We start from the raw sequence: 14,366 nt of genomic DNA on the forward strand, positions 1-14,366 counted from the left end.
TGGAAAACACATATTTCTTAATCAAAAATAATTTTGGATGTCTAAAACATTCGTTTAAAATGGAATTATGACTGTTATAATAAAATAAAAATATTCAATAAAATATTCAATTTTCACATAAAACGATATTTTAAGAACACTGCATAAATAATTTTTTATAGCGTAAAAGCAAAATAAATTCTTACATACCGTAATACAGATAACCAAAGTATAGAATTTAATTTACAGTGACACGTGGGCCCCCGAATGACCAAAAGTATAAAAAGAAATGAACCTACAGTCTTTGGATGTGGCAAGTTCAACTGTAATCCTCGCCGATATCAGTTATCTACAATCTATTCTGAACCTGAAATGGGTGGAAATGAGGGTGGTGAGATTATAAAATCCCAGTGAGTAAACAAACATCACTCAAAATATCTAAAGTCGAGTAAAAGGAGACTATTAAAACATTTCATCAAACTGTAATTTATCATCTTTCAACTTATTTCAACCAAATGAAATCAATTTATTTAAAGCAAGTAATCAGTATGGCTTATGAATTTCTTAAAAAGCTTGGCTCATGCCAAAAATTATTATCATACTCAGTTATTTGGGATACCTTGGCCGAGGGCTATCCCAACTGAGTCCGCCAAGGCTATTAGAAAGTCATGTTTTTATTTTGAAAACATAGCCATTCCTTGACGTTGGCCGAGTTCCCCTTCACGAGGTGGTTTGGCGTGAAGTGAACTCTAAAAGTTATACCTCAGGAGTTACCCTACTCGCCTCTCCAACCGAGGTAAAAATATAACAGGATTCCGTACCCCTCTAATAGGCTAGTCCACAGAATCCAGCCCACTGCAGCAGGTCAAACCCACCATACAATAAAATTTTGACAGCATGACAGGGCTAATATATTACTACCCAGCCTGCAAGGGTAAAATAAAGCGATTCATATAATTCATAAAAACACAGCCCAGCCAGTCATGCCAATACAATAACATAAGCCATTAATTCAATTTTAAATTTACAACATATCAGTGGTCTCCAATTACTCTATTTTCAAAATCGTTATTTCGTTTCAAGACAATTTATAAAATATTTTCATTTAAACTCATTTTGTTTACAAAACATAAAAATTTACCATTTGAACTCATTTTCATAAAATTCACCAAAACCGAATAAAAACATACTTTAGATAATTAAAATGATGGTAAGGTTACTCACCGTGTCTAGAGTGAGGATTTTCGAAATACTCAGACTATTGGTCCTCGGGTGCAATTCCCTTGCCTTTATCAGAGGACTCACCACCTTGACATAGTACAAAATCGAGAAATTCACCACATTGGTACTAAATTGAAATTAAACTAATTTAGACTACTAATGCTTGATATGGAATGCAAAAATGTCTAAATTTTTGCCTAAATGCGGTGTTAGCCTATTTCGGTCTTTTACCCGATAAATTGATATACGCGTCCGTTTAAACTCCAAATTAATTTTTTTTCAGTTTCTATACCTCAATTGCACCCAAATTGACTTAATGTCCCTCAGTGTGGTGCAAATTATCAGTCCCGATAATAAATTACGAAAATACCCCTAGTGGGTAAAAATTTGTATTTTTGCTCCGAAAATTTCCATTATTTTTCTAGGCTCATAATTCATCATTATTCATCATAATTCCTCAAATAACCATCAAGATCAGCAGCCAATATTCCCCTAGAAAATTCAGCATAATGGGTTTCAATGGGAGAAAATTATATTTCTAGCTTATTTTTGCTATATTTCAATATAACTTAACTAAAATCACTTAATTCAATTAAAATCAACCAAAAATCAAGCTCAAAACTCATCCATGGAGGTTTGGCCAGCATGGGTGTCCATACCCACTTTCTAATTTTGCATGGAAATGAGAAAAAAATGCATGGGTAGTGAAAATCACAAGGAAAATCAATGAAATTTACCTTTTTAATGCTTGATTTCTTGATTTCTCTTGATTTTCTCCAAATTTTTCAGGTAGGATTCTTGTTTTTTTTTTTCCCCTTTTCTCCCCTGGTTTGGACAGCTGAAGAAGATGAGAATTCCGGAATTTTTACCTTTTTAAAGGCTAAAATAATATAATATTATTTTATTCATTTTTTTAATGTTTTATTAATTCCTTAAATTCTAGCCATCCATTTGTTTCCAAATTTTCACCATACACTTGTCCCAAATATCCATAGCTTAGGTAAAATTCTCAGACTTATCCAAAGTCTTGGTGGAGTAATTTTTGAAATTTACACTTTTACCCCCGTAAAAGTCAAAAATTATATTTTTGCCCTAAAAATTGAAAAATTGCCCATAGACATATTTTTCATCCCTTATACTCATACCATTCTCCAATTTGTCAAATTTGATCTAAATTCTCTCAAAATCTCAAATTTTGTCCGCGAGTGGTAAAATTACGATTTTGCCCCTACACTCTAGAAATCACTGGAATTAAACTTTTTCACTGCCAAACCCTCAAATTATACTCCAATACTCAAATCATACTCCAATAAGTCAAATGGGGCTAAAAAAATTCTTTTCTAAAAATTCTCATTGTGTCCTTGGGTGGCAAATGACCATTTTGCCCCTGGACAGTAAAAATTCTAGTTTGACTTCAAATTGATCCTCGAACTCCAAATCACCATATTAAACCATTCTGGAACTTTAATATTCTTAATTTCATTTTAAATTCTCTATTTGATCTAGTTCGAGACTTAAATTAACTTAATTGTACCATTTGGTACATTGTCGTCTTTTAACGATTTTTCTTTCAGGGCTTTCCAAGTATGCAAGCATATTGTCAATCATATGAATGACATGGAAAGTATTTTATAAGATCGGGCTTGACAAAAAATCATCCTGATGCAATCCTGTTTGGGAGATAATTCCCAATATTTACAACCTAATTAGATTTTAGTTAAAAAAATGGTTTTTAGTGTTATCCACTAAAACAAGTAATTTTTTTTTTTTTTTTTACAAATTGACCGTGTAATGTTATGTCCTTTATTTTTTTGTAAATTGTATATACATTTAAAAAAAAAAAGAATCAGGTTGAAATAACCAAGTAAGATTTGATTAAGGAGAGCAGAGAATAATTGGTGGTTACCAATTGCTTTGATTTAATTCAATTACTATTGACATGTGAAAGTCATGCAACACTAGAAAAGTAAAAAAAATAATTAAATAAACAATTCCTGGAGTGAAGGAGACATATTATATTGTTTCTATATCAAGGAATCGACGAATAACTCGTCTAGTGGTTTAGCAACTCGGTTTTGTCAACAAGTCGTATCAGAGTCTGATAATGAATAGCTTCTTGTTCCCATACTTATTCTTTAATAATTGAGCATTTTTAGAAAAGTGGTGATTCTCCACATTGCTCATTAGTGGTTAAGGCTTCTACGTTTAATCACTGTATATGGTATATGTGTTGCACGTGAATATATATATATTTTTTAAATTTTGTTTAATTATTATATTTTATATTATATTTATAAAATAAAAACAAGTAAAAATTTTAATTAATAAGTGATTTAATTAATATTACAAAAACTACACTTCTAGCATTTAGTTTATTAATTGATGCATAATCTTCCTGTAAGAGCAAAGTTCGAATTTCTCTTTTCTCAACTATTAAAAAAAAACTAATATTATAAAAATCTTATCTTGTGAAATGAAAATTTTTCATAATAAAAGAAAATTTATTTATAAAGTGAAAATTTTCATCAAAATAAATTCGAATATGGAGAAAGCATGCTATAAATATGAAAAAAAAATGTTCATGTTCTTGTCTTTATGTGCATTGCACGCGATTATTTATTTTTTATTTATTTAAAATAAAAATTATACATAGAATATAAATATTTTAAAAGTGCAAAATTTGAAGTATAAATAAATGAAAATTTTAATATTAATTTTATAAATTATTCAATGCTATTAGAATTTAAAAAATAATTTTTAATTAAAATCATTTATGTAATTATAATTCTTATTTTCATATTGGATAAAGTTTTTCACATTTATAATAAAAATATTTTTAAAGATAATGATTCGATGCAATTTGAATTCTTATCCAAATTAAATAAATTTTACTAATATTTATAATAAAAATATTTTAAAAAATAATTTAGAAATATAATGAACAAAAATATCCATTTTCATCAATCAAATTTTTTTAATATAGAAGTTCTTACGTATATTATAGATTAGAGAAAAAACTCATGATACATTATATAAAAATTTATAATTACTATGTTATGTTGTTTCTAAATTTAATGTAAATTTATAAAATAGAATAGATCATTTTTAAAAATATTAATTTAATACCCTTAATAGGTGCCTACAAACACCCGTTAACATGACCTTAATCAAATGCAAAATTCTATTGTAAAATTGAACTCGGTACTATTGAATTGCATATTGATTATATTTTTCAAATTTAATACAAAAATAAGATATAAATTTTAATTTAAAATCTCAACATAATAAATTTAATCTCAATCGCAATCGTCAATTCGAATTTTAAATGGGAATCACCAATTGCAATTGTAATGCCAAATTCGACTTTAGTTGCCGAATAAAAGGACTACTTTTTGGAATTAAAAAAAATAAAATTTATCCCAAAATTGAAATCCAATCGAAATAAACCCATTCCTTTTGATTTAGAATGATACCACCACCACCACCACTACCACCACCGCAAAGCCAGCGTTTGCCTTCACCTTGTAAGTTGCAAGCCCCTATTATATTATTAACTGCAAAAATAGAAAACTTAGAATAACAGGAAAAAGGGAGTCGGATCCTGTCGCTGGGCAGCGTGGAAATCCCCATGCTTCACGTGCCCTCAATTTTTTCTCCAACCTTTTTTCCCAACTAAATAAATAAAAATTCCCTTTTTTTAATAACCCATCATTTTTAAAGTCAAACCTTTATTTAATGAGAGTCTAAACTGCCACGTAAATCATTCACAACCTGCCACGTGGAATCTAAATGGTTAACCCTGTATCTTAATCGAAATTAATGTTTTAAAATTCTTTCTTTTATGAGTTCGTTTAAGGTGTGGACCACATGAGAAAGTGGGTCCCAATCAAGGTAACAAAAGAAAGGCAAAAAAAACAAAGAAGAAAAAGCAAATGACCAACACGAGGGACCATCAACCGTGCGAACAGTAACCCACGATCCCCCACCGACACGTCATTGATTGGAACGGTGTGTCTATCTGTGAATACATCAATGCCATTCCTCCCCCATTTTGCAGGGTGCGAGAACTTCCAACACCTTCTCGCTTTTGTCGATATGTTCATCGAATTTATCAGTTCTCTCTGGCGAGAACATGTCGGTTTCTTAATTTCTCCTTTTGTTAAAATAGTGTTAGAAAAAAAGAAAGAAAAACCAGAACAAGTGACAGTTCAAGATCCTCCTACTACTTAGTTTAATGCTCTTTTAACGAAATAAAAAACGAGCTTTTAATTGATGGAATTCGCCAAAGTGGAACTAAGCTTTGAATTGAATTGATATTGTCACGTTTCTACAATTATTTTTTTTTTCAAAGGAAAAGACCATTTCAAGTTTTGATTAAACCAAGTTGAATTTTTGTAAATTGGTATATGCCCAAGATAAAAGACCATTTCAATGTTATCCTTTTTTTTTTTTTTTTTTTTTTACTTTTGTCTACATTTTATTCTTTGAATTTCCCGAGGATGATATGGTCATTAACTGACCTGTTGCCTTGTAGTTTTCACAGCCAATGGATGGTGACAATTACCATGAAGTATAACATGTGCTACTAATGTTTTAAACAAAATGAAATTCTATTAGTAATGTTAAGGTTAGTCCTTATTTGTCATGAATAAAGCTATATAACTTCTTATTATTTATCATAAGAAAGCTTGGACTTCATTATATGTATGTAATCTAGGCAAAAAAAAGTAGTCATAAATTTGTTTTTTTTAGATTAAATGTTATTATATAACTTTACTTTTATAATAATAAATAATATTCAATTGATAAGATAGTTTATCTAAACGTAACTAGTTTCGTCTTTATAGTATTAAATACAATAGATAAGAATTGAACAAATTCCCAATTTTATCATAATAAGATAACAATATTTATTTGATATTTTTCTTATATTTTATATTTTATTTTAAGCATTTAAAAGGAGAAATGGAAAAGATAAAAAAAGAAAAGGTGGCATGGAAATTTCGTGCGGAATTGGGAAGATAAGAAAGAAAGAAACTGCAAACAAAGCAAAGCAGAGTCGTAGTAAGACCCCACCTCGTCTTCCTCCAATCTTTCTCTATCTAAAAACTTCCTATTCACTCTTTTTTCCTCTTTTCCAACTTGTTTCCCTCTCTCTTGTTACCCTTTCAAACTCTTCAAATACCAGCAAACAATGCCCATTCCCTTCCTCCTCATCTTTCTCCCCTAGTCTGTTTCGTTTTCTTTTGTCCAAAAAAATAAAACTTAAGTCATTTCCTTGTTGGGTCCTTCTCCTTTTTATTTATTTTTTTCATTTCAACAATGGCAAAAGCTAATGCTGACAAGTTGAGGCGGTTAAGAGCTTGGGTGCAAAACTACGATTGGGGAAGATGTGGAGCTGAGGCACAGGTGGCGAGGCTGTTGGCTTTGAATTGTGGGGCTGAGGTTGAGCCTGAAAGGCCTTATGCTGAGTTTTGGATGGGGACCCATGACTCAGGGCCAAGTTTTTTGGCTGATGAAGAAGGACAAGAAGAAGAAAATGTGGGTTTAAAAGAGTGGATTGGGAAGAATCCGAATGTACTTGGTCATAAGGTTTTGGAAAAGTGGGGGTCTGATCTTCCTTTCTTGTTCAAGGTTTGTTCTTCATTTACTTGGATTCGAGTGATTTTCATTTTTCTGGGTTTTTATCTTTTTGATTAGTGGAAAATTGAGTTTTGATTTTTGTCTCTATGTTTTTTACTCTCTTTGGATTTTATTGGATTACTGGTTTTCTTTTTAAAGTTTTTGTCTTTTGTTTTTTAATGGGAAAGCCATCGTCTTTGGCTTCAATATTAATGGAGATTGAATTTTCACTACTCATCTAAAATTTTATTATTTACCATTTTTTGGTTTTAAGTTGAATGTAACTGAATTTTGATTTAATGTGGTGTTCATGAGTTTGTTTTTTCTCCTTGGGGTATTAATCAGTTTAATTTGGATGGTTTTATCTCAATTTCGACTTGAATCAACACTATCTATATAGCAATTTGGATATTGGAATGGATCTTGGATAGTTCATGCCAAAGCACTAAGCTTGAGAGTGTAAAATGGATATTAATATCACTTTAACTAGAATATCAGCAAATTTGTCTATAAATTGTCTAATTTGGTTCTGTGGTTATAACCATATGCTGTAATATAGGTACTTTCAGTGGCAAAAGCCCTGTCAATACAGGCACATCCAGATAAAGAATTGGCAAAAGGATTGCATAAGTTACAGCCAAATCTTTACAAGGATGGTAATCACAAACCTGAGATGGCTTTGGCAATAACAGAGTTCAGGGCCCTTTGTGGGTTCATTACTCTTGAGGTAGTACATTAATCATGCTCAGCTTTGGGTGGAACTTTTAGTTTTGCTAATATTTCTCTCCTGCTTATTGGCTTTTTTGAGAAGGAAATAACTCTGCCCTTGTGTTTGATAAAACTCTGTCAGTGGATATACATGATAGTTATTGATACATACATTTTGTGACTAAATATACTCATCATCTATGCTGTCAAGTTGTAATCATGCTGAACAACTATTATGGAAATGATACGCATGCTGAAACCTTGAGGCTGAATTCCATCTGAATTAGAGACAGAAGGCAATTGATCATGACTTTCCATGAAACTTACACCCACTGCTAATTTTTCTGGTTGGACTTGTTTCATCCTCAAAGTTTGGCCTAAACAGTAGGGTCCTAACTATTGTACTTGCTGTCATTTTGCTACAATTTAATGTCACTGCACCAGAATATTCTCATATGTATTGATATTAGAGGGATTTCGTTGACATTTTAAAGCTTATTTCTTGTCTGTATGAGCTATGATTATAATGCTCCAGTACTGTTACCCAGGTCATCACATTTTAGAGAAGTTTGATACCTAGGCAAGCAATTTCATAGTGCTTCTGCATGAAGCAGAAAAAGGTTTTTTAAATGTGAAGTAACATCCATCTTGAGTGCTTTCCTCAAATCATGTCTTACCGCTCACTCAGTTATTTCCAAATTATGTCTGAAATATCTTGAGGAATTTAGGTATTATTCATGTTGTTTTCCAAAAATTCACATGTGTTTTGGTTTTGGTGAACCATGCATCTTGTCTATGTATATAAAATTTGCAGGTGATTTTCCCAACTGTAGTTACTAACTTGGATCAAGTATTTATCCCCCTTGCAGGAGCTTAAGGGTGTGCTTGAAGATGTTCCTGAGATTGTAGAATTGGTTGGCACTGCATCAGCAAACCAAGTCTTATATATTGACGAGAAAGACGGGGCAGAGAAAGTAAAATCTGCTCTGCGGTCAGTTTTTACCCAACTCATGTCAGCTAGCAAGGAGATGACAACTAAAGCAATATCAAAGCTGAAAAGTCGGCTGCACATGAAAAGTCAGGTCTGCAGAAATTTTCAGCATTATATATATTATTCTGTACTGCATAGAGGCATAAAACTGAGAAAGGGATCAATGGTCATCACCTACTTATGTTCCTTAGAAACATAACTATGAGAGAACATTGATGTGGTCCTTCTCTTTAGTGTTCCTGCATAAAGTGGCTGTTCTGAAGACTTGACTTGAAACCGTGCTTTGCGTTAGTCTGTTTTAGACTTTTGCTATAATACCAAAAGATGGCTCCTAACCAAATCTTTATTTATCTAAAGAATGATAGCAAATTGATTTTCCTTATAGGCTTTGGTCCTGGAGATCTTCTGCTCTTTACTTCTTTAAGCTATAAATATGTCACTTTAGTACCTGAATAAATTCATCCAATTAAGTTGTCCCGATGGTCAAAAAGCTATGCCATTTCTTATTTAACTAAGTTGCGGACTTAAACTGGTTTAGCACTGCTGTATAGTGATATCAGCCAGGGACAAAGAGGCTGCAAAGAGTGTATGTTATATATTGTTTTGTTTTCCCTTTGGCCAGGGCATATCAGACTTTGTAATAATTCCTTGATTTTTATGGTACTATCTTTGATAGATTATCTTCTCTTTCTCTTTCCAGCTTGTAAAGTTGTTAAATAGTAGCTGTTCTGTATAGTTTTTCTTCCCTCTTTTTCTCTTCTTTCTGTATTCTTTACCTTTGCTTGATAGTATATTTACTCTTTTTTCTTTTGCTTGCATCAGTTGAGGTGCCTGACAGAGAAGGAACAGTTGGTGTTGCACTTGGAAAAGCAATACCCAGGTGACATAGGTGTCATATCGGCCTTCTTTTTCAATTATGTGAAGCTTAATCCTGGTGAAGCATTGTATCTTGGGGCAAATGAGCCTCATGCATACCTAAGTGGTGAGTGCATTGAATGCATGGCAACTTCAGACAATGTTGTGCGTGCTGGTCTTACTCCCAAGCATCGTGATATCCAAACTCTTTGTTCCATGCTCACATATAAGCAGGTACAAGTATTTAATCAAGGTTTCGAATTCCATTTTCTATTTGAAAGTAAATAATTTGTAAATGCTGCTTGTGTGTTTAATAGAGTAATATTTCAAAGTTTTTCTTTTTTCCTGAACTAACTTGCTTGCTTTATGAACTTTGATGTCACGGATGCCACTGGGAAATGCTTTACTTTCGATAATGTGACTGGATAACCATTGTTTGTTTGTCTTTTCTAATGGGACAGTTTTGATTGATACCATAAGGTGAAAAGTTGTGCACATGTGCTTGGATTTAAAAACATATCTGAATAATGAACAAGAAAAATTACACCGACTCTTGCTCAGGCTTGTTCTCTCTCTGTTTCTTAGAAGAGGCTTTGTTCTCTTTGTTTTGCTTCACTTATTTTCCCTCATGTTCAGTCAGATGTAAGAAATTAATTTTCCTGTTACTGCAAATCATGTTAACTTGAGTACTCCTGTACTAATAAGTTGACATTCTATTTATGCGGCTGTAGAATTATGCCTTCAGCAGAGGATTGCTGATTGAATCTGAGCCTTGAAATGCCTAATTTAGTAGAAAATTTATAGTTTTGATTGACTTGGTCTTGGTTTTATGAATATGAAGGACAACTGAAGTTCTACAACTTAAAAATCTTCTGCTTGTTATTTCTGTTGCAGGGCTATCCTGAAATCCTGAAAGGATTTCCATTGAGCCCGTACATAACAAGGTATCTCCCACCCTTCGATGAGTTTGAGGTTGATCGTTGCATTCTTCCTAAAGGGGCATCAACTGTTTTCCCAGCCATCCCAGGACCTTCTATTTTCCTTGCCTTTGTTGGGGAGGGAACATTGCATACCGGATCATGGAATGATATAGTTACTGAAGGAGACGTGCTTTTTGCACCAGCCAATACAGAGATTACCATTAGTACTGCATCTGAGCTGCAGCTGTACAGGGGGGGGGTGAACAGTAGGTTCTTGCATGCCTTGTGAGTGTAGAGCAGAGCAGCAGCCATCAGGCCTATGGAGTAAATAGCTTATTAATTATTTATTGGATGTATCTATGCTATCTTTTGCTGCCATTTATAGTTGTCCATTCATGCACTACAATGCAATGTTAGGACATGCAAATATAATATAGTCAAAGTTAATACCATTCATATCTTCCAGAATATAAATAAATAATTTAAATTCATTTTCTTAATTTCTATGTGCAAGAAATTTGGTCTTCCATCACCCATAAATCATGTTGCCGTTTGACTGGTGGGATACCCATGCTCCCACCACCACCACCATTTTTCTTTCTTTTTAATTTTCTCCCATCAACGAAGTGGAAACCTCAATTGTCTACGACAGCAATTGGTCACGAATCCATTGAGCAGAAACAAAGTATAGATGTTTCCCTTTCCATGATGGGAGGTTGGAGCAAAGAGAATTCCGTGATCTTAGTAATTTGGACATAAGATTTTCATGAATCACAGAATTGGTTTTCAAGTTTTTCTAACACATACGCCACTTAACCTCAATAGAAAAGGCACGGAACTGATTGTTACAAGTGCACGGTAGAGAGGTAGAAGGACTTTGGACCACTAAACTAAAGGCTTGATTGTTGCCTATAGACACTTGCCCTTGGCATTTCTCCTACAAATTTGCTAAGGTTGAACACCACAACAGAAAACAATCCCAGGTAGTTTAAGCGCTTCCATGTTGCACCCCAAGTACAATTGTCAATTTCACTTGAATGATCAAAAACCAAAGGCAACCATCAGTCGTATTGGAACTCAAGAAAAAACAACTACCAACTCGTAAACAGCATTAATAACTCTTTCTTCCGTAACCAGGAATTAAGAAAGCCAAAAAGATTCACAAATGTAAAGGCCGCAGAAAGAGTATTTCAACAAAATATTCATTTGTCCTATTTGGAAAATAAACTTAAATCAGAGTCAAAATTTCAAATAGTACCCCTATCCAATGCAATTAAGAACTCTAAAATAAATAAGCAGAGCACAAAAGCTTGTCCCATCAAACTTCTTCAGGCTTCTGTAATTGGATATTCAAAAACTACATCCTTCCCGGTAAGCTTCCTGTATACTCCAGCAAATGTCTCCAGCTTGTACTCAGTATTGTTTTTCTCCTTTGGGTCCAAGAAAACCTGAGAAGTGAGGAAAACTACTTCAGATATGCTATGGTTGATAGCAAGCATGAAAAGAAGACATATTCAGTGTTGCTACGCTTAGCAAAAGTATCTCAACTACCTTCATTATTTTGGATCCATCAATTCGGTATCTGGTGCGCTTCCCAACAATCTCAGCAGGGTGCACCATATCTTCAAGCATGGCTTCATGAACGGCAGTTAGCGTGCGGGTGCGAGGTCGCTGAACAGCAGAGCCTTTCTTTGGTGGCCTCAATATCCTCCGGGTGGCAAGCAGGACAACATCCTGCAACCGAATACATGAACCAATTTACAACTAAAATTAAGTCTTTTTACCAAGTAACTTTGAAATTTACACACACACACACACACACACTCTTATATACTGAATAAATTTCATCTGGGTTTTTAATGGAAAAGTAGAGTAAATTACCTTTCCACTGAACTTTTTCTCCAGTTCTCTAACAAGACGTAAATGAACCTTGCGGAATGCCTTCCTCAATCTGTAGGGTACATAAATGACAACTGCCTTGCGGTTTCCAGAAACATCCATTTGACTGTAGGATTAAAATGCATCTTCAATATTAGTTAACAAACTGGCCAATTTAAGCGGTAGAGAACACATGAAAATCTAGAAAAGGCAATAGGCTTTGAATCCATACACTGCTGAGTTTATATACAGATCTTGCAACTCGGCCTTAAAATCTTGGTTAGTATTCTCCAAATCAAACAATGCCTGCAGTGCCATCAAGCATCAGAAATCTTCATCAATTTGGATTGCTAAACCATAAAAGGTGCTTATACAGAAGCTTGACTGACCTGAGCAACTGTCTCTTCAAATTCAGTGGGTTCAGCATCCTTGTCCTTGTGGATCTTCTTCCTTGATGTATACATCTTGGCAGTTCTGGAAAACAAAAATGTCCTTTAAGCTTTTGAAGAGGTACTATTCATATACATTAGAAAAAGCTTAAACCCAGACTACTATCTTTGTAATTTTCAAGCATGCCCATCACCCATAACCTCATCACTGACAGATGTAATCTTATACAGTTAACAGAAAGAAATTAATTACAAACATAAAATTATAATCAGGAAATGCTCATTTTAGTTCAATTATGTGAGCTTAAAAAAATGTGTAACTGACCAACAAGTACTTACAAATATCTCCCAGCAAGTTCACCAAACAATTTCACTATTCTTCTTCTAGGACCACAATATACCATTAATCTAAATGTTAGTGAAAAAATTTTCAAACCATATGAAATATGGATGTACAGGTCAATAAGAAACTGATAAATACTGAAAGGTTTCATTTTTCTATTTTTTCCCATTTTGTTACCTAAAAAGCCTAACATTTTCCACAGCAAATCTAAAAGAAAATGGCTTCGACAACAAACTTAACAAGACAAAAATATAACCCAAAGAAAAAAAAAATAATAATAAACCTTGACTAAAATAATACCCAACACACATATCAGCTAAGCTACAACCACAGAAATTTATGAGCAAAAGAAAGAAAGTAATAAGAACCCAATTCACAAAAAAGTAAAATGAAGATAATCCATTTTGTCCATAAACTGAAACAACACTTCAATCCATCTACATATTATAAACAAAAGGGAAAAAAAGTCGCTTTGAATCTCCAAAAAAAAAAAAGGGCAAAGTAGATGAAAGCAAAGAGAACCCAATTCAAAAACAGGTAAAATAAGGCTACCCGTTATGTCAATGAACTCAAAAACGTTGAAACATGGCTTCATTGTTATGCTACATAAAAATGAAAAGAAGCGGCTTTGAAGTATATGAAATAAACGAGAAAGAAAGGAGAAAACGAAGAGAACCCAAATGATGAAAAGGCTTACCGAGCAGTGAAGAGAAGGTCGATAAGAATCTGTAAAGCTCTGCTTTTGGCTTCTGCTTCAGCTGCTGCTGCTGTGAGGAAGAGAGCGCAAAGTGGCTTCGAGGGTTTAATAGGTGTATTGCCAAAATTAGGGTTGAGTGTCTTGCCACAGATCGAACGGTTCAGATGTATACAAAAAACGGTGTCGTTTCATTTAGATAGTTTATATCCATACCCTATATATGCACCCCGTTCTTTTTTCCCTCCTTTTTGTTTTTCTCTTTTTTATTAATAAAAATAAAAAGCTAAAATGATGGGAATTTATAATTATTATCAAATTTATTTTAATCTCTTCTCCCGAGCTTTAATTAATTTGAAAAGGTTGTATTAAAACTATTCATAAGCGTCAATATCATTTTTTATAATAATTTTGTTTTTCTCAATTAATCATATGTTAATTTATGTTTCATTTTATTGGTGCTTTACTATTTTTTCTGGTATTTATTTTTTACTTTTTAAATATTTATTAAAAAAAGGTATAACATAAAAAAATAATATCAATATTAATTATTTAAAAAATATTATTTACTTTCATGTCAAAATGTTTTAATCAATACAATACATAACTTGATGGAACAAGAATAAGAGGTTGTCACAAAGCATACCTATAAAGAAGACAAATGCCTGACTAATTTTATGACGAATTTAAGTTTTTCAATTGCAAGCATTTATTTTAGTTTTTATTCTCCTCTTATTAAAGCAAACGATCTTATAACGTATGATAT

General features: G+C 32.9%; 2 protein-coding genes and 1 long non-coding RNA gene across 3 annotated transcripts; 1 reads left to right on the forward strand and 2 right to left on the reverse strand.

The window, feature by feature from the left end:
- Positions 1-147: 147 nt before the first annotated feature.
- LOC148763255 (uncharacterized) lies at positions 148-2,068 on the reverse strand. Its single transcript, XR_016026012.1, has 3 exons — positions 1,938-2,068; positions 1,204-1,287; positions 148-346 (listed from the first exon to the last, which is right to left on the reverse strand). It is a non-coding gene; the product is annotated as an uncharacterized LOC148763255 (long non-coding RNA).
- A 4,185-nt stretch (positions 2,069-6,253) lies between these two features.
- Positions 6,254-10,748, forward strand: DIN9 (Mannose-6-phosphate isomerase, type I). The gene is made up of 5 exons (XM_007033189.3): positions 6,254-6,834; positions 7,382-7,549; positions 8,400-8,612; positions 9,344-9,610; positions 10,271-10,748. Exons 1-5 carry the CDS (start codon positions 6,523-6,525, stop codon positions 10,583-10,585), a joined length of 1,275 nt encoding a protein of 424 aa, XP_007033251.1. The 5' UTR covers positions 6,254-6,522; the 3' UTR covers positions 10,586-10,748.
- A 586-nt stretch (positions 10,749-11,334) lies between these two features.
- On the reverse strand, positions 11,335-13,748 carry LOC18602045 (small ribosomal subunit protein eS7-like). Its single transcript, XM_007033190.3, has 6 exons — positions 13,604-13,748; positions 12,564-12,648; positions 12,407-12,480; positions 12,178-12,301; positions 11,848-12,030; positions 11,335-11,744 (listed from the first exon to the last, which is right to left on the reverse strand). The coding sequence occupies exons 2-6, from the start codon at positions 12,636-12,638 to the stop codon at positions 11,625-11,627; spliced, it is 576 nt and encodes a 191-aa protein (XP_007033252.3). The 5' UTR covers positions 12,639-12,648; positions 13,604-13,748; the 3' UTR covers positions 11,335-11,624.
- Between the last annotated feature and the right edge of the window lie 618 nt (positions 13,749-14,366).

The sequence above is a fragment of the Theobroma cacao genome, chromosome 4 (genome assembly GCF_053813885.1).
Source record: "Theobroma cacao isolate CCN51 chromosome 4, ASM5381388v1, whole genome shotgun sequence".
Classification (NCBI taxonomy): Eukaryota; Viridiplantae; Streptophyta; class Magnoliopsida; order Malvales; family Malvaceae; genus Theobroma; species Theobroma cacao.

Coding starts and splice junctions, on each gene's coding strand:
- DIN9 (XM_007033189.3), top strand. CDS start 6,523: ATGGCAAAAGCTAATGCTGACAAGTTGAGGCGGTTAAGAGCTTGGGTG. Junction 7,550..8,399: donor GTGGGTTCATTACTCTTGAG/GTAGTACATTAA, acceptor TCCCCCTTGCAG/GAGCTTAAGGGTGTGCTTGA. Junction 9,611..10,270: donor CCATGCTCACATATAAGCAG/GTACAAGTATTT, acceptor TTTCTGTTGCAG/GGCTATCCTGAAATCCTGAA.
- LOC18602045 (XM_007033190.3), bottom strand. CDS start 12,638: ATGTATACATCAAGGAAGAAGATCCACAAGGACAAGGATGCTGAACCC. Junction 12,481..12,563: donor TTGAAGAGACAGTTGCTCAG/GTCAGTCAAGCT, acceptor ATGGCACTGCAG/GCATTGTTTGATTTGGAGAA. Junction 11,745..11,847: donor ATGGATCCAAAATAATGAAG/GTAGTTGAGATA, acceptor CTCACTTCTCAG/GTTTTCTTGGACCCAAAGGA.